Source organism: Sus scrofa, chromosome 2, assembly GCF_054392235.1.
Source record: "Sus scrofa isolate SSC_HxYL_T2T_F1_AM1 chromosome 2, Sscrofa_HxYL_maternal_Yorkshire_Landrace_v2.0, whole genome shotgun sequence".
In the NCBI taxonomy this organism is placed as follows: Eukaryota; Metazoa; Chordata; class Mammalia; order Artiodactyla; family Suidae; genus Sus; species Sus scrofa.
In genome coordinates this window covers 137,982,334-138,001,344 of record NC_139384.1, presented here as the reverse complement: position 1 = coordinate 138,001,344, position 19,011 = coordinate 137,982,334, and the positions used below count along the sequence as shown (strand labels likewise).

General features: G+C 38.1%; 1 protein-coding gene across 7 annotated transcripts in view; it reads left to right on the top strand.

Moving 5' to 3' along the window:
* Positions 1-19,011, top strand: part of LOC110259460 (uncharacterized) — a 700,448-nt gene that overhangs the window by 527,557 nt on the left and 153,880 nt on the right. The window contains exon 5 of one of the 7 annotated variants that reach the window (XR_014838681.1): positions 6,825-9,151. The exons of 5 other annotated variants lie outside the window; for them this stretch is intronic. Coding sequence is in view for 1 of the 2 variants with exons in the window: in XM_085014432.1 (XP_084870558.1) it covers positions 6,825-6,880 (56 nt within the window). In the remaining variant the exon portion in view is untranslated. Of the gene's footprint in view, positions 1-6,824; positions 9,177-19,011 lie in introns of those variants that run through there. One more of the 7 variants, XM_085014432.1, reaches the window with a different exon arrangement.

The window sequence follows — 19,011 nt, the reverse complement described above, 5'->3', positions numbered from 1 at the left end:
TCATATAGTGACTCTATTTTCAGTTTTTAAGGGAACCTGTGTACTGTTTTCCATAGTGACTGTACCAATTTACATTCCTACCAATGGTGTAGAAGGATTCCCTTGACTCCCTACCATCCCCCAAATTCATAATTTGTAGTAATAAATGATGGCCATTCTGATCAGTGTGAGATGATAATAACTTATTGTGGTTTTGATTTTCATTTCTATATTTTGAGCACCTTTTCATGTGTCTGTTGACCATCTGTATGTCTCCTTTGCAAAAATGACTATTTAGGTCTTTTACCCATTTTTTGGAGTAGGTTGGTGGGTTTTTTGCTGTTTAATTTTATGAACTCTTGCATATTTTGAATATTAACCCCTTGTCAGTCACTTCTTTTGCAGATATTTTCTTCTATTCCATAGGTTGTCTTTTAATTTTCTTATTTTCTTTGCTGTGCAAAAGCTTTTAAGTTTGATTAGGTCTCATGTGTTCATTTTTGTTTTTATTTCTTTTGCCTTGAGAGGTGATTTAAGAAAATATTGCTATGATTTATGTCAGAAAATGTTTTGCCTTTATTCTCTTTTAGGAGTTTTATAATGTCATGTCATATATTTAGGCCTTTAAATTATTTTGAGTTTATATTTTGTATGTGGTATGAGAGGGGTATTCTGATTCATTGATTTACACCTAGCTGTCCAGTTTTCCCAATACCAGTTGCTAAAGAGATTGTCTTTTCTCCATTGTATATTCTTGCCTCCTTTGTCAAGGACTAATTGATGGTAGGTGTGTGGTTTTGTATCTGGACTTTCTGATCTGTTCCATAGTGCTATATGTCTATTTTTGTGCCAATACCATACTGTTTTGATTACCTTTATAGTACAGTCTGAAAACAAAGGGTTATGCCTCTAGCTTTGTCCTTTTCCTCAGAATTGCTTTGGCAATTCAGGGCCTTTTCTGTTTCCATGTAAATTTTAGGATTATTTGATCTAGTTTTGAGAAAAATGTCATAAATATTTTGATAGGGATCGCATTAAATCTGTAGATTGCTTTAAGTAGTATGGCCATTTTAACAATATTAATTCTTCCAATCTAAGAGCATGGGATATCTTTCTATTTCTTTGAATCATCTTCAGTTTCCTTTATCAATATTTTATAGTTGTCAGTATATAGGTCTTTCATGTCCTTGGTTAAGTTTATTCCTAAGTATTTTATTTTTTTGATGTGATTTTAAATGGAATATTTTTTTTACTTTCTATTCATTATTACTGTATTTCTGTATACTAATCTTGTGTCTTGCTGTCTTTCTGAATTCCTTTGTTAGTTCTAATACTTTCTGTGTGGAGACTTAAGGGTTCTATATATAGAGTATCATGTCACCTGCGAATAGTGACAGTTTAACATCTTCTCTTCTGATTTGATTAACTTTCTTTTTTGTCGGATTGCTGTGGCTAGGACTTCCAAAAATATGCTGAATAGGAGGGGTGAGTGTGAACATCCTGGTCTTGCTCCTGAATTTAGAGAAAAGGCTTTATGCTTTTCACCATTGAGCATTATATTGACTATGCATTTGTTGTAAACAAACCTTGTTATATTGAAGTATGTTCCCTCTATACTCACTTTGATAATAGTTTTGATCACAAGTAGATATTGAATTTTGTAAAATGTTTTTTCTATTTCTATTGTGATGATCCTGTGGTTTTTATCTTCCCTTTTGTCGATGTGGTACCTTTTATTAATTGATTTGTTTATGTGGAATTATGCTTACAACCCTGGAATGAATCTACCTTGATTATGGTGTATCATCACTTCTTTGTGTTGTTGGATTCAGTTTCCTATTTTTTTTGAGGATTTTTACATTTATATTCATGAAAGATATTGGCCTGTAATTTTATTTTTTTATAATGTCTTTGTCTCATTTTGGTGTCAAGGTGATGGCATCCTCATCGAATGAATTTGGGACTATACCCTCCCCTACAATGTTTTGGAATAGTTTGAGAATGATAGGTTCTTTGTGAGTTTGGTGGAATTTCCCAGTGAAGCCGTCCAGTCATGAACTTTTGTTTGCGGGGAGTTTTTTTCATTAGAGATTCTGCTTCACGTCTAGTGATTGGTCAAATTATCTGTTTCTTGACTCTATTTGGAAAGCTGTAGGTTTTTAGAAACTTGTCCATTTATCTAGGTTGTTATTTCTCCTCTTTCATTTCTTAGTTTATTTGGTTCCTTACCCTGAGCCTGACTAGATTTTATCAATTTTGTTTGTTTTTTCAAAAAACTAACTTTTGATCTTATCAATATTTTTATTGTCATTTGATCTCTATTTATTTCCTCTATGATCTTTATTAGTTCTTTCTTTCTATTACTTTGAGTTTTGCTTGTTCTTTTTCTAATTCTTTTTGGTGGTAGCTTCGGTTGTTTATCTCAGGTTTTTCTTATTTCTTGAGGAAGGCCTATATTGCTATGAATTTCCCTCTTAGAACTTTTGCTGCACCCCATAGATTTTATAAGGTTGTGTTTTCATTTTCATTTGTCTTGGTCATTTTCTGATTTCTTCTTTGACTTTTTTTTCTCTTTTTAGGGCCGCATATGTAGCATATGTATGTTCCCAGGCTAGGGGTTAAATTGGAGCTGCAGCTGCCAGCCTATTCCACAGACGCAGCAACACCAGATCTGAGCCGCATCTGCAGCCTACACTGCAGCTCACAGCAATGCCAGATTCTTAACCTGCTGAGTGAGGCCAGGGATCAAACCTGCATCCTCATGGATACTAGTTGGATTTGTTACCACTCAGCCACAGTGGGAACTCCCTCTTTGATTTTATTGTTGACCCTTTTTTTTTTCTTAGCATGTTTCATCTCCATCATTTATTTGTTCTTTTCCAATTTTTATTTCTGTGGTTAATTCTAGCTTCATACCCTGTGGTATGAAATAATTTTTAACCTCTTAAAATTGTTGAGGCTTATTCTGTGACATAGTTTGTAAGTCTCGCCTAGAAAATGTTCCAAGAGTGCTTGAAAAGATTGGATATCCTGATTTTTTTCAATGAAGTATCCTGCACATAGCAAGTAAGTCCAACTTGTCTGTTGTGGACCTCTGTTGCCTTACTGATTTTCTGTTTGGATGATCTGTACATTGATGTCAGGGACAGGGCCTGCTCCCCAGTTATTGGAGTAGAAATGCTGAGTTTGATCAGGCTCCATTGCCCTTGAATACATGATCTGTCCCAAAGGAGGTGATTGCTGAAGCAAATGCCACTCTTGGGTCGCTGAGGACCTGTGTTCCTCCTGGGCAGGCATCTTCAGGTCTGCTTAGAAGCAGCCCTGGTCAAATCCCTTTGCCTCTTGTGTCCATCCCAGATCTAATGCGAGGCTATGGTGTGGAGTAGGCTGGGGCTGGGGGTCAGGGCATTGAAGTCACAGGAATTGAGTTGGCTGCACTACCACCTGAAATCTGGGCTGCCTGTGTGGCAGACTTTCCCAGGACCTGTCTGCCTAGATCTACCACTAAGCTGTGGTATGGAATGGGTGGAGCTGGGGCATTCTCACTGGAAAACAAACTGCTGCACACTCTCAGTGCTTGACAGTGGCCACTGCACGTAGATCATGCCTCAGGCCTCCTGTGCTTTCTCGGAGTAGCTGGGTGAGTCCTCTCCCAGGGTCTGTTTGCCAGATATTGAGCACTTAACCATAGTGTGTTCTTACAGTACCACCCCATGTATGTGCTGACAGTGGCCACCACCATCCCACCCAGAAGACCCACCACATGACCTGGTCTACCTGCACAGCTGGACTGAGTCTTTGTCCAGATATCGAGCCAGCTTGTGTTGTGGATTGAGTGAGGCCAGAGGTTTCTCTCCTTTGAATTGGGGAATGCATGAAAGCAGCACCCTCCAGTGCAAAGGTTTTTCTGCCCTGATTGTTGGCAAACCACCACACATGCACTCCTTGAGAGTAGTCTAGGCTCTTCTAGCCCAGTGGATTTCCTAGTAGGCAAAGGGGCTTGTCTCCTCCACACAGGACCCCAGGACTGGGATGCTCAGATTGTGGCTCAGCCTACTTACTCCCCAGAGTGAGGGTCCACCTGCAGACCTTCTCTTGTTTCTAGATCCCTTCCATTCAACACGGGTCTCCACATGATGCCCCCTCTTTTTTTGTCCTATCGGATTACATGGGGAGCATTCTTGCAGCTTGGGTTATATAGTTCTTCTTCGAGGTTCCCCTTAGTTTTCGGTGAGAATTATTCCACACTTAGATGTATTTTTGATGTGTTTCTTGGGGGAGGGGGGTGACCCCCCACATCCTCCTACTCTGCAATCTTGAGCTCCTTCCCTGGAATCATAAAATATTAACCTCTCCATGAATCTTGATAATTGGAGCTTGGATATTACTTGTTTTAGAAATATGAAGAAATGTGACATTTTATTTATGTACTTCAAATGGCATAGGAAAATTCCTACCTGTTTCATACTGCTATGGTTGATGCTCTGATGCCCCCAGGCCAGGCCTTTCCATTCCTGGACAATTATGAATACTATCACCAAATGTTTTTTTAAATTAATTTCATTTGTTTTAATTAACCTCTGAGTATTAAAACAGTCAAAAAGAAAATGTTTTTTTTTCTTTCCTTTTGCCTGTTTTCATTTCTCTTTCAATTTGTGAACTAAATTTTAGGTCACATCTTAGAAAGACAAACCAATTCTCTGCACCATGTTAAGTAGTAAAACAGTTATATTACACTATTAATAACAACTTCCATCCAGAACATCTCTTTACCTGACAAAGTGTTTAAAGAGGAAACACTTAGTGAAAGCTTTAAGAACAAAATGCGTTTCAACTAAGGCAACATGGTGTGCAGTGCATCAAAATATGGAGATTAAAGCACACATCAACTTTTCTCTATCACAAAACTGTCCTACTTGTCATTTTAAGAAACTAGCCTATCAAGCATATGCTTTGATCATTTATAATGGATTCTTTCTGACTGGTTGTCAACATGAAAATTAAAATGCCTGGTTGAGAAAGCACAACAGCAACTTTGGCAAAGAAAGATTAATCATTTATTCCAATGATAAAGGCATCTTCACTGGTATAAATCAGTCTAATATCATTAGGAACTTCTATTTGCTTTAGAAATCGCATGCCACATCTAACATTTAAATTACGATAAACTGTGTTTAATATCTGTGATGAGCCTTCATCCATAGATCTGGACATTGACTGCAGTACATCAGTGTAGTACATTTTGTAAGGATATGAAATGACTAGTGAAAGATCCATTCATGAAGAGCTAAGTTATTCACATATTTAATTTTTACTGTTGAAACATGATTATGTCTTTTATCTTCTAACAAGTTAAACATATGAAGGAAACAAGATCACAAGCACAGCTGGGCATTTGTTAAGTATAGTCCTTCATTGACAGTAAGCCTTAAACAGTTTCAAAGAAGAACTGACTTTCTCCAATCTAGATAAAGCAGAGAGTTTTAAATTTAAAAAACTGCCCTTATGAAGAAAGGCAAAATATCAATAATGTAACCCTAAACATTTACTTGTGATAATTAAAAATTGAAATACATTTTAACAAGTTAATCATCTACATCAAGGGTTATTGGATTTTTCTTCATTTCCATTGTTTAGTCAAGGCACAGTATAATCTTGTGACATGCTTATTTTAAAAAAAAACCCAAAAAACCTGTGTGACACAGTTGTCATCCATAGTAGCTATCACAGCATTTTTTAATTTCACAATTTTGGTCTAGCCCAAATGATTAATCTTGCAGTCTTAACTTAGCACACATGATTATGAATGATATAGACAAACTGAAATTCCTGGTGTAAGAATATGAACATAAATAATGGAAGTGGCCATTACAGAGAAATAAAGTGGGTTTCTGTTTAAACAAGAACACAAAAGACAAGAACAAGTCATTGTGGACATTGTATCCATCATTTTTTCCTAGTCATTGACTACATAGAACAGTTAATATTTATTTTTACCACATGCTTTACTCTGTGTCTTCTCCATAATTAGTCATCAACAATGGTATTTCTTTGAATTTATTTACCCTGGGTATTAAGTCAAATGTAGCAAATACAGCACTGAATGAATTGTTTTCCAAGATTGGGGAAGGTTGAAAATATTTTTTTTTTATGTAGAGTAATGTTTTCCAAACTGTCAGTTTTAGAGATAAGTGTTCTGTGCTAAAAAGGGTGCCATGGTCATATATGTTTGAGAAACATTATAAACTGGAGTTGACCCTTGAACAACTCCAACTGTGTTTTCGAACTGTAAGAATCCACTGATATGTGGATTCTTTTTCAAATAAATATATTGGGAAAATTTTTGAGCTTTGCAAAATTTTGAAAAAACTTGTGGACATACCATTTAGGCATAGAAATATAAAAAAATAAAGAAAAAGTTAAGTATGTCATGAATGCATAAAATAGATGTAGATACATCATAGGAATAGAAATAGTTTAGCTTTCCAACTCCCAAATTCCTAGTTGCTTTATAGCCTAAAATTTTTCTTGAAATTTTAACACTCCTTTCTTTAACTGATCTCTACCTCATCTTTTGATACTTTCAACATTCTACCTGAAAATTGATACTTTCAACATTCTACCTGAAAATCATCTTACCAATGTCTCAGAGTAGAGAAAGTGTTTTTTCTTTCTTCCCCATTTCCTCAGGCAACTGCTTTCCAGCTGTTTCCCTGCTGTATAACATGGGGTACCATTATTCCAACTTTCAATAAACATTTTTTCAGGTTGTGGTACAGCTTTCTTGCCATTTGTATAGCCTTCACTAACAACTTCCTTACTCTTATTTCTGCCTCTGCTTACAGATTGCTCTCTGACTAGAGACTCACCATTGGGTCTCACAAGAACTATGGTATTCTGAAAAATATTCCACCTTTTCATCTTGCCTGGACATCTGACAGCTTATGCAGGTGCTTGTGCTTTTTCACTTTTCCATATATCCTTAGAATGAATATTATATTTTTTTGGTAAATTGATAGCATCATTTATTGCCTCAACCAGGACATCTTTGAAAGTGAAATTAGACACTATTAATAATTATTCTCAAGTATCAGGCAAAAAGTGAGACTCTCCTGGGCAAAACAAGATGTACGCTTGCCACGCTTCTAGTTAGCCTGAGTATCTTGCTTTATGCAAACATTATAAATAGCTGGAAAGAACATTATAAATATACTGGTACATTTTTCTCCTTGAGGAAACAAAGATTCTTAATATGTATAGGCACACACTTTAGAGCCAATTAAATTTTGAAAAGTAATCCTTGCTCTGATTCTTTAATATCTAGTCACAGGTCTGGTTAGGGTTCTCCATACATTTCAAGAAATCTTATATAATCTTGGACCCCAGCACTTTTTCATGAGTTTTGGTTTTAAGGATTTAAGCAAGTCAATTTTTCATCTTTTTTATACTTTATGTTTAATTATGAGGAAATTCAGAGATGAAAATAAAATATTTATGAACAAATTAAGCTCCGTGGATGTTAGTAATAAGATAATGAATCATTCAATATGTTAATAAATACACTCAAGAAAATTAATTTTACTATTTTATCAACCTGATGACTTCCTACCAGAAATGTGAAAAAGAGAGAGTAGAAATTATACCATGCTAAAGTAAAGGCATAATTCAATCCAAACATCTTTCTATTTGTGTTCAGATGGCCCAGTATAATATGGAAACTTCCTCGGCTTAGGGCAGAATGAGCCAGCAGAGAGTGGATTCCATTTTCCCAGTGCCTCAGTTTATATGCTAGGTACAGGGAGGCATGTTCATTTTTCAGAAACTCTAGAAGCTGAGATCGTTATCTATGGACTTATAACTTAGTAGAAATAGTCCTAAAGTTGCTAAATGCATGATTTATATGGGATTAGTCCAAATTTTAGTGTTTTATCCTATGCCATTCGATTATAGTGGGTTCCATATCTGATTCTAGTATTAGCAAATCTGTGGCATGATGAATATATCCGTATTCCTGGTTTGGGTGAATAAATGTCCCAGTTTTTCTACTTGTTATACAAAGAAATTGCGTCTAATGAAGCAAAATATTCTTTTAAGAGACTAATTCATATACTAGGGAGTGATTTGGACACTGGAAAAAAAATGATTGTTGAGGAATTTAACTTTAGGTACAAGTTGCATTATCTGAGATAGAGAGTTACTCTTTCATTGTGGTTGAAAATTAAGTACTTGGTGGTCCAACATGGAAAAGTTTAATTTACATCAATAACCCTTTAAATTTCATCACTTGATATTTCTTTGAGATTCTTAGCCGCATCGCATATGAAGTCAACATGCAGCTACCACTAGGAGATAGCATTAGAATACCGATATGAAAGCACAAATCATTTAACGGCTTGTGGAACATTTATTCCAGTGACTAGGTTGAATATAAAATATTAAGTCTTCAGTTAAATTGAGGGCAATGGAGGAATTCCCTGGTGGCATAGTGGCTTGAGGATCCAGCATTGTCACTGCAGCAGCTCAGGTCACTCTTGTGGCTCAGGCTCAATCCCTGGCCCGGGAACTTCCACATGCTGCAGGCATGACCAAAAAAAAATGAGGATCATGGTAAACTTTAGGTAGGTAAAATGATGGCAGACATTTTCAAAGATGTTTTCTTCTGTAAAAATGCTCCTGTTAGACCAAAGGATCTCAGTGTTGGCTTTTTTTGTCTACATTTCTAAATCACTGATACAGAGGTTAGAGCAGCTTCTTAAAATATAGAATTAAAATCAAATCATTTCCTATATTATTTATTCCTGCAAAGTATAAATTGGTATTTTATTTATGCTTCCTCCCTGGAAATATACTACAAAAGTAGTATGCGCATGTGAATACATTTAGATTTCAAAAAAGGCAATTATGGAGTTCCCATCATGGCTCAGTGGCTAAGGAATCCAACTGGGAACAATGAGGTTGCAGGTTCGATCCCTGGCCTCACTCAGTGGGTTAAGGATCCTGCATTGCTAGGAGCTCTGGTGTGGGTTGCAGATGTGGCTCAGATCCCGAGTTGCTGTGGCTCTGGCGTAGGCTGGCAGCTACAGCTCTGATTAGACCCCTAGCCTGGGAACCTCCATATGCCATGGGAGCGGCCCTAGAAAAGGCGAAAAGACAAAAAAAAAAAAAAAAAAAAGTAAAAGAAAAAATAAGAAAAAAAATATTTGCCATATTATTTTCCTCTGGAACCTCTTTTTCTTTTCTCTGGGTAACAGTGCAGAATTGATGTGGGAGAGATTCTGGCTCTAGGGCACATCTGTTGGCTAATTTGGATGAAGTAGACAGTACAGATAGACGGGTAGATGTGTGCCCATCTGACTTACCTCCAAGGGGGATGCTTGGGAACCCTTTCATTGGAGTCATTTCATTTTCTTGGTTTATTCAGGAGTCAGTCTTGGCTTATATGGATTAGGGAATCCATAATAGCTTCTTGCTAAGGTGGAGCTGTGTCTCTGGGGTTTATGCTGTATGAGTTACAGTACCTCAGGCTCTGGTCTTTGCTGTGAATGAGATTGCAGGGGCAACCTCCAAGGCTCTGAAGTCCTGGGAGGGTTTGATAGGGGTTTCACCTTAAATTCAGATGTTAACATATAAATCAGAGGACTTTTTTTCTATAGGATGAGGAAATTTTTTGAGACTGGTTATTTTATATAAACCATGGAATTTACTGTGGGTCTATAAACTCAGAACCAAAGGGAAATAGGGATCCATAAAACTCACTAACATTGCCTATATCCAATCGCATGTATCCCCCCACATGCACTTTATATACACCCTTATCCCTGGACTAATCCCTTGAGCTAAGAGAGGTTCACAGAGTCAACCTGTCTACATCACACAGCAGTGAGTTGTAGAACTCAGGTTAAAGTCCAGGTCTCACTGACTGAAAAGACCAGATTTTTCCATTACAACACAGTTTCTCTCAGGGTGTCATGCAAAGGGAATTGTGAAGTCATCAAAGAAATTGTTTAACCTGAATCCTCTCTACACTTTGAAGTCATGGAAAGGAAAAGCTCTAGGAGAGCAAAATCCAGACCCAGAAATCGAAACCTCAGTTTAGTATCCTTTTATCTAGGCTGAGATTAAAATGCAAAATTTTAGAATAAATTGAATTTTTCTTGCTCAGTAATTATTTTCTAAGCTGTTATATCCTCCATAGTTGCCTTGGCACATAGAAGTTCTGTTCCAATTAATAGGTAATACAACAAAATGCAATTAAAATCATTATCACTCTCTATGTGTGCTACTAAAAACCCACCCTGCATTAGGCAGGCACCCTTGATGGTTTTATTCTTGGGAAAATATGGGGAACATTTAAATTAGAGAATATCGGGCCTTGAAAAGGTCTCAGAGAACCCTGATGCAAAAGCCTCCTTCTGCAAGTGAAGAAGAGAGGCCCCCTCCACCCCCCGAGAATTTTATCCCATAGTTCAAGTCACATGGTGAGTTAATGTTAGTTTGCCCTTTGATCTTCCCAGTCCCTCTAGTACCACGGTCACCACATCACCTATCTAAGCTTTTACTAAAATTTACTTGTTTTTATCTTTGCACAGCTACTCTGTACACACACACACACACACACACACACACACACACACAGCATCTAAGAGGGAAAAAAATAATACAGAATGAAAAAAGATAAACCGTAGGGAAATACAGACATGCTGACATGGTTGATATGGTTGATATGCTGGCTGTAAATCTCAGTGCAATATGATTTCTTGTTTCCCTTAGTGGAGAATTTACCCAGAAAAAGCCTTATATTAGAGATGTTCATTGAACTTGCTTCTGGCTTTTTGACTTCTCTTTTCAGGATCGAAGAAACAGCTACCAGGATTAATAACTAGATCTCATGCTTTCATTTTTTTTTTTTTTTTATTTCCACTAGCTGTGGTTAAGGCATTTTCCTTTCACATTCTTTTCAAATTCTCCAGTGTTCTCCAGAAGTCCTGAAACTGTCTTTGAAGGAGGATACCTTCAACTAAACCTTTTGCCAGGCCTTCATGGTTGTAACTTTATTTTTCCTTGTCTATCTTTCCATGTACAGATGTTACACACTAAATCATATAACGCCCTGTCTTTGAGAAGACATATCGTCTTTTTTATTGGTACAATCTTGGCTTCTTTTTTAAGTGGGGAGGACTCATAACTTCTTTGTCTTACCTAGAGGAGAAGGTCTTCAAAAACCTTATTAATAAATGATATTTAATTATTGCTATGAATAATGAGTTTCAACAGTCCATTCATTTATGGTTAAGTCTTCTATATATCACCAACATTTATTTTCTTTATGGGTGGGCACTATAAAAAGGAGAAAGAATCCCCTAATTTCTTGGTTCAACATATTTTTTTATTTAAAAATCATGCACACCTCTGCACATGGGCACTCAGCCTTCTCAGCTCCGATTACACCCTAATCCCCAAAGTATTCTACACCCTTGTCTGACCTGGATATTGCAAACTCTGGCCCTTGCCTCCAGATTTCCCTTTCTCCTGCCTGTCATTTTCTCCAGGCTCTTATTATCTGCAATATGAAATGCTGTGTGCTGATAGATATTGGCAGAACCTGGTTAAAATTCATTTCACATAGCTTGCTCTTACTTCAAAGGAACAAAGGTTTTTTTTTTCTCCTTTTTTTTTTTCCTTTCTTTCCTTTTTTTTAATCCTAGGAACAGAAAACCAAGTTATCTTTGTGGTGTTAAGCATGAAACTGGGTCTTTGTTTGAAAAGCAACATCTGATGTTTCCTCTCTTTTCAACTCAGACAACTGGGCACTTCTGTATTACGCATCCCCATACCCCTGCTTTGGGATTTTGTGATGTCAGGAACTGCTGACAGCTGACAAACTGCTGTGTGAAGGGCGATGCTTTCCTTCACAAAACTCCTGAGCCTGCAAGGGAAAGAAAAGGAGTTTCTCTCAAACAGTGAGAGGATATTTGCCTAGATTCTCTGCTCCTTTCTTGCAGCAGAAATCTATTTCCGGGTAAGGTGTCTCCATCCCCAAGCAGAGCATCATCTGGCGCTCACCCCACACTCTTCCCAACTCTCTGTATATTTGCTGCCACACAATGCACTTCAAATCACTAACCACCTACATTGCCCAAGTCCTAGCACACTTCCAGTCAATTCTGTATCCCAAGGGGTTCAGTCTATACATAATAATTAAACATAGGATATTTGATTAAAACATAAAACCCCAACAAGTGTAACAGCCCAAGCATTTTAAGCAATCAAAGTCTCTTGTACCAATTGATTGACATGCACGCTTTAGAGTAAACAACCCGAATGAAGACAATGCAGTCAGTCATTATTTAGGGTAGGATGCTGGGCACACAGTTTTGCTTCCTGCCTTTTGTCTGTGCTCTGCATTAATGTGGGTCAGTGGCTCCAACACCTCTAAAGTCTAGCACATAAAGTGTTGACTTACTTATCACCATCTGTCATTTAAAGAGATCTAACATGAACTCTGCTGCTGTCAACCTCATAAAAGACTTAATTTCTGTACTTAGATGCCAGACAGACCATGGAGAGAAACATTCCTGTAACATTTTTCATTGAGTCCTTTTTCGCCTTCTTATAAGAAAAAGATTCTTTTCTGCCTAGGTGTACTGGCACATTAAACGTAATGTCCAGTTCCCCCTTCAATAGAGCCAGGACTGGACAGTTCGGTGTTGATCACTTTCTCTACATTTGATTCTGTGTAGTGCTGCCTATGAAATCCTTGAAGCCAAATAAACAAACAAAATAAATAACAAGATGCACTTAACGTGCTTACAGAATTATAGGGTTTTGAGAGATGGCATAGTATCCTGCTAGAAGCCATAAAAATATCCCAGCTGTTTCATAGTGTGCAGGAAATATATTGGTTTTACATTTTATAATTTCAAACTCTGTTGTCAACAGGCAACTTATGTTACTTTATATTCCACTCATCACAACCCGCCATAATTCCTCATGGCAGAGCAAAGTAAAATATATTCCTCCGTGCTGACACTACTTATTGTTTTTTGTCTCCTATAAATGATTTGTGGCCCTGCTTTGAATTTTGGTGAGAAAGTGCATTTCCAGAAGCTTTTATAATAAACAGTACATTCTACAGCCCAGGAGATTCAGTCTCTTAGGAAACAGGAAAAGGCCATTTGGCTCTTTCTCACAAGCCATTTATGTTTTCTCCCATTTCTTTCTGCCAGTGTCCTTCAGGCCTCTCTTTTCAGAGAAATTCATCAAGCAGCTGTTGAATCTATTAATCCCTTGCTTTAGTGCCCATCAGCCTGCATCTTCCTCAGGTAATCGTCATAAGCCCTCTACAGCATCCTCTTAAGGTCCAGGTCAGACTGTCTCTTCCATTTTTTCCATTTTACTGTTGATTCGAAGACTATCAAGTGATAATTGTCAAGAGCAGAAAAGGAGTTGACACCATTGTCCGGGAACCTTAAAAAGATTAAGAACACTGCTCGAGGTTTTATATTTCATTGGTTTTGAACATCTTACCCAAACAATGGCTATCCAAGTCATAAAAGAGGCCATATATATATATATATATTTTAAAGAGATTTGTATCCCACACTGAAATATTATATCTTTGTGGACCTTTCCTTTGGAGTCCTCAGGTCACAACCTGTTTTGACAGGGCTGTCTTCCCAGCTGCTGCAGGTTTGTGTTGAAGGAGGGAGTTGAGGATATGAACTGTGGCTCCCACAGGGGAGGTAGAGGCTCTGTCTATTTCAGGGGGCTGCTCTGATTGTCTGCAGGGATCTCACTTGGGAAGAGGACAACCTACTTTCTCAAAATAGTCCCAAGGCAAGTCATCTCTGCATAAGCCTCTCTTATTGCTATTTACATACTCAGACTTATCTAAATAAGTAAAACCTTATGAGAAAGAGGTAAAAACACAACCAAGCACACATGTTCATAACAAAATTATAAATCACAATTAATGTTCTTGTCTGGAAAACATTAAGTTTCTTGAAAATACTTTCATGATTGGAATTACATTTATGGTGGTTTAAGTAATCAAGAATTGCAAATACTAACATACATTGTTCGAGGCTTTTTGCCAATTTAGTTAATCCTCCCACAACCTTATGATATGGGTCCTATTGTTTGCCCATTTTACAGATAAGAAAGCAAGGCCCAGAGAGGGTGAGTAACTTGCTAGAGGTTACCCACCAAGTAGTGGTGGAGCTGGAATTTAAAACCGCACTGGATCCAGCAACTACATTCTAACCATTATACACACTGCTTCCCAAATTATTATTGTGATATTTCCTTCATGCTTTGTAAGTCACTTGTTGTATTTTACTCCTTTCCTGAAATCTCCTGATAAATATCCACCTATTTTTTAGATCTTCATTTTTGATAGTACACACATACCTGAAGTTTTAAACAAAGCTGACTGTCTTCCTTCTTGAATTTAAGGGCACTTATATTTAGACATATAAATAAAAGTTGTTGTGCCCTCTTACTAAATATCCAGTCACTCAGGTTTTATCTAGCAGTGCTGGGTAAGGTGAGGCAGCAGGAATGTCAGAGAAGCTGTAAAATTTAGCAATAGTTCCTATTCCTTGCATAATTACAAAATATTCCTTAGGCATTGTCTTTTTAAATCTGCCCTACAAATATCTGGGCTGTGTGCAATTTCCCCATTCTGAAAACAAGGGAAATGAAGTTTATTTTTACACATCAGTAAGCTATGAAACCCGGTTTCAAACCCAGGTCCCTCTACCTGCAGGGCCTGTGTGCTCCCCCCTCACCCACTGCTCTTCATAGCCAGCAGTTAGGAAGGACCCCTGGACTCCCCTATCCCATAATCCCCAGGCTCACCTTGCAGAAGGGTTGCAAGCTTGAAGATTTGGTTTAAAATTCAGTGGAGAGATGTCAGTGCCGTCCATAGGAGGCTGCAGTCTGTCTCCAGGGTAGGGAATTATTTAGTTGCTTTCTCAAGGGAACATGTTCACATTTATTTCATTAATCTGAAATAAGCAACTCATATTTTCACACAACTTCATTTCCATTCATTCTGCTGCATTGAAGCCAGTTTCCGTCGTTGGCTTGTTCATTGTTCAGGAGAGATTTCATCAACTAATTGAAAAGAACACAGCTCTGTCCTCAGCAGAGCAAAATACATACAACAATTTCACCACCAATGCCAGACACATTATCAGTGTCCTGATCTTTGGCCTTTGATACTTTCAAGAGATGTCCCAGGGGAAATCTTCTGCTGGAATGTTAATCTGTTGCTTCTCTGACCTTCTACACATGTACCACATTATTATTACAACCCACATGCTTCTCTTTTCACGCTGTCATTTTGACAATAGAACCGTCAGGCAATTCATCTTTCCACTAGATAGCTGGAACAAAGTGCATACCAGTAAGTGAAATCAGATTGGCTAATGGTATTGTTTAAATGCAATAACATTTCTCTTCTGAAATCCACCCAGATTGCGAATGATATGTCATGCCTGTGGGATGCTCGGTAACAATTAGCTACTGGTGATTCATCAAAGGGTCCCAGTGTGGGGATTTCGTCTTAACTTTTTTTCCCTGAACATGCTTTGGAAGCATAAATTAGTCCCTGAATTGGATCGGTGTGGATTTATCACTTGAGTTTCCTGTCTTTACTTTCTTTCTTCTTTCATCTGGCAGATGTTTGTTTCATCTTCAGATTTACTGAAAAGTGGTGCAGGGATCTGAGAGCATTTAGCAATACTGAAAAGCCATTTCTTTTAAGACTCTGCTCAAATGTCAAATGTCACCTCCATGGAGAGGCCTTCTTTTTGACCACCCCACATAAAATAAACCTCACTCCTATTAGTATCTGTTCTCTTTATCCTGCTTTATTTTTCCTTGCAACAACTTTCATCAGCTGTCACATGATTTATTTATTCACTGGTTGGCTCTTTCCCTTCAGTGGAATGTCAGTTCCATGACTATGGAGACATGGCTGCTGTGTTCTCGCTAACTCTGCTGGGTCTGGGACGGTGCCTGGCTCATAGAAGGGGCTCAAAAATTTTGTATTTGTTGAGTGGTAGAGAATCTCCCACTGTAGAACATACAGACAGGAAGATGCTATGGACTGCAAAATCTCATTGATAACCAGTGGGTATATTTCTGTTTCAATCATATAAGGAAAGCAGGGGAAAGAATATTGCACACAGAATAACTGCTTTTTTTAAATGCTTTTTAGGGTCACACCTGTGGCATATGGAAGTTCCCAGCCTAGGGGTTGAGTTGGAGCTGTAGCTGCTGGCCTATGCCACAGCCACAGCAATGCAGGATCCAAGCCACATCTGCAACCTATGCTGCAGCTCATGGCAGCATTGGGTCCTTAACCCACTGAACAAGACCAGGTATCGAACCTGCATTCTCATGGGTAGTAGTTGGGTTCTTAACCTGCTTTGCCACAACAGGTACTCCAGAATGACCACTTTATAGCCTAACATTACCCATGGAAGCATTTGAAAAATATGCCTTTGGAAAGCCCGAATATGATTTGTTTTTTGGATTATTTGCTATGCCAGTCATCATTTTTAAACATACAGAAAGTAGCCGAGGTTTATGTAAAAATATCATTAATGTTAGATACCAGGAAGGCATGAAGCTATTGTGAATAGAGCTTTTATTTATATACTGGAGCCAAATAATCTTAATAACTGAGAGTCTTCTAAGGTTGGAGGGTGACATGTGTGTATGTGTGTGTGTGTGTGTGTTATCTGTACATGCTTGCACACCTGCATCTGCAAGTCCCTCTCTAATTACCATAAGAAGGCCTCTGAAATGACATTCTATGTTACTTCTGTCCATTAGTAAGGAACACGATAAGAGCCAACATTGTAAGCCACACTTACCTAGGGAGATTATCTATCTTTGCTAAGCGCCTTAGTGCCCTGAAAAAAATTCAGTCTGCCTCCAAAATTTTCAAACTTATAAGTAACAGTTTTTGAAGAATTGGTAGGAAATGCTTCGGGATATAAAGTGCAAGGGGGATAAATGATTCATCTTCCTTAGATCCTCCATAGACCATAGTTATTTTCTTTCCCTACTGAGAAAATGACCAGTCTTCCTTTGTGAATGTGATAATTAGTACATTGGCATAATAACAATTTAGAGTTGCTATGGAAATCTACAGTGCAATCCTAACGGTGGATAGAATGGGCCAGTCAAGGAATCATGACTATAGTATAGTCATGATATAGTACAGTTTATCATCATCTGATTATACTATTTAAACTTATTTCCATCTCTTTTGTTTATTAAGTCTACTTTTCATCTCCCTTCCCCAGAATACTCCCTACACTCTCCTCAAAGTGTTTGCTTACGTTTCTAGTCAAGATTAATGTCATATCCTATCTCATTGAGTAGAGGTGGCTATAAACAAACAGTGAGGATGAGAATGTCAGGAGATGCAGGAAGGAGGCAGGAGATGCAGGAAGGAGGCAGGAGATGCAGGAAGGAGGCAGGAGATGTGAATTGTTTCTAAATGTAATCTTCTGAAATATAGGATAAAATGCTTGAGGGAGAAAAGATGGTATGAAAACACTCTTCTTTAAAGATCCAAGCAGCCTCAGACAGTACTCTAGGTTGATGAGAAAGGTGTTATGGATGAGAGTGGAGAAGAAGAAAATCACATGACTAAATTCAAATGGTAAGTCTCTAGGAAGGAGAGGTGGAAGCTAAAGATTGCAGAATTCCAGGCCCTTCTTCCACGCCTGGAAGGAATCTCACACATTCTTTGACTTTATCCCAGTGGACCATGTGGTTAGCAGTGTCTCCTTTGAATGTGGATTAAACAGCGTGGCTGCTGCTTTCAAAGAATGTCAATAGGAGCAAGAATTGAATCCACGGAAGACCAGAACCTCAGCCGCAGAGATGTCTCTTTTTGAGCAGAGGCTTGTTGTGTCCTTTCAAATCCAGCTACAGTATGTACTTTGCGGGGTTATTGCTTTTAATCTTTATTGTTAGCTCCCTCCAAAGAAATTTGCAAAAGTGTAATGATAGATCCCAGAGCCTCTTAAGCCTTCCTTAGAAAGCTTGTAATTTCTAATTCAGCTCAACAGAGAGTGAATTGTTCATATCAACTTTTCATTCACAGGAGATAGAAATGAGAGAAGGTTGGCTTGATTTGGATTTTCTGTAGCAGTGAACTGAAATTCATCAACTTTAGTTTTCACTTTCAGCTTTTAGTTTATGTCACCCTTTGTTTTACACAGCAGAATATGTGAGATGACAAATTTTTTCAGAGAAAATGAAATAGCCTGTAAAATTTGGAGCTTTTATATGAGCATCTGAGGAGGTGTGAAAGATAGCAGTGAGATTGAAGTAAACACAAAAACATAAAATTCTCAGAATTATTCCTTTATTCCATGTATGTTAATTGAACACCTGCTTTGGATCAGGTGGGTTTCTATACTCTAATCACAGCTATGCTGATCGGCCCCTTGGGGATTATCTGGGCAATTGTTTACCCTGCATGGGTTGTTGGGGACCCCCTCCAGGCCAAGTCTTGTCCCCTAAAACAGGCTCTGGGTCTTACACCCCTGAAAACTCTTAGCAGACCAAACTCATTCTGCATGGCTTCATTACTACATTACTACAAATGCAGTGGCTTAAAACAATATAGGTTTTTCTTACAGTTCTGTAGGTTAGAGTGGAAAAGTGGGTTTTATGGGACCAAAATCAGTGTCCCTTCTGGAGCGTCTAAGGGAAATCCATTCCTTATCTTTCCTCCTTCTATTCCGGAGGCTGCTCATGTTCCTTGGCATGTGGCTGCATCACTCTGAACCCTTCCTCTGGCATCTCATCTCCTTCTTTGACCCTGAACTTGCTGCCTCTTTCTAAGTTTCTTGACTTAACCATACCTGCAAAATCCCTTTTGCCATGTAAGGTAACACAGTTACAAGTTCCAGGGATTAGGATATGGAAATTTAGGGAGGTCTGTTACTCTGCTTGCTTTAGGGTTGAACACCATAATTTATCCTTGTGTTTCTTGTTTGG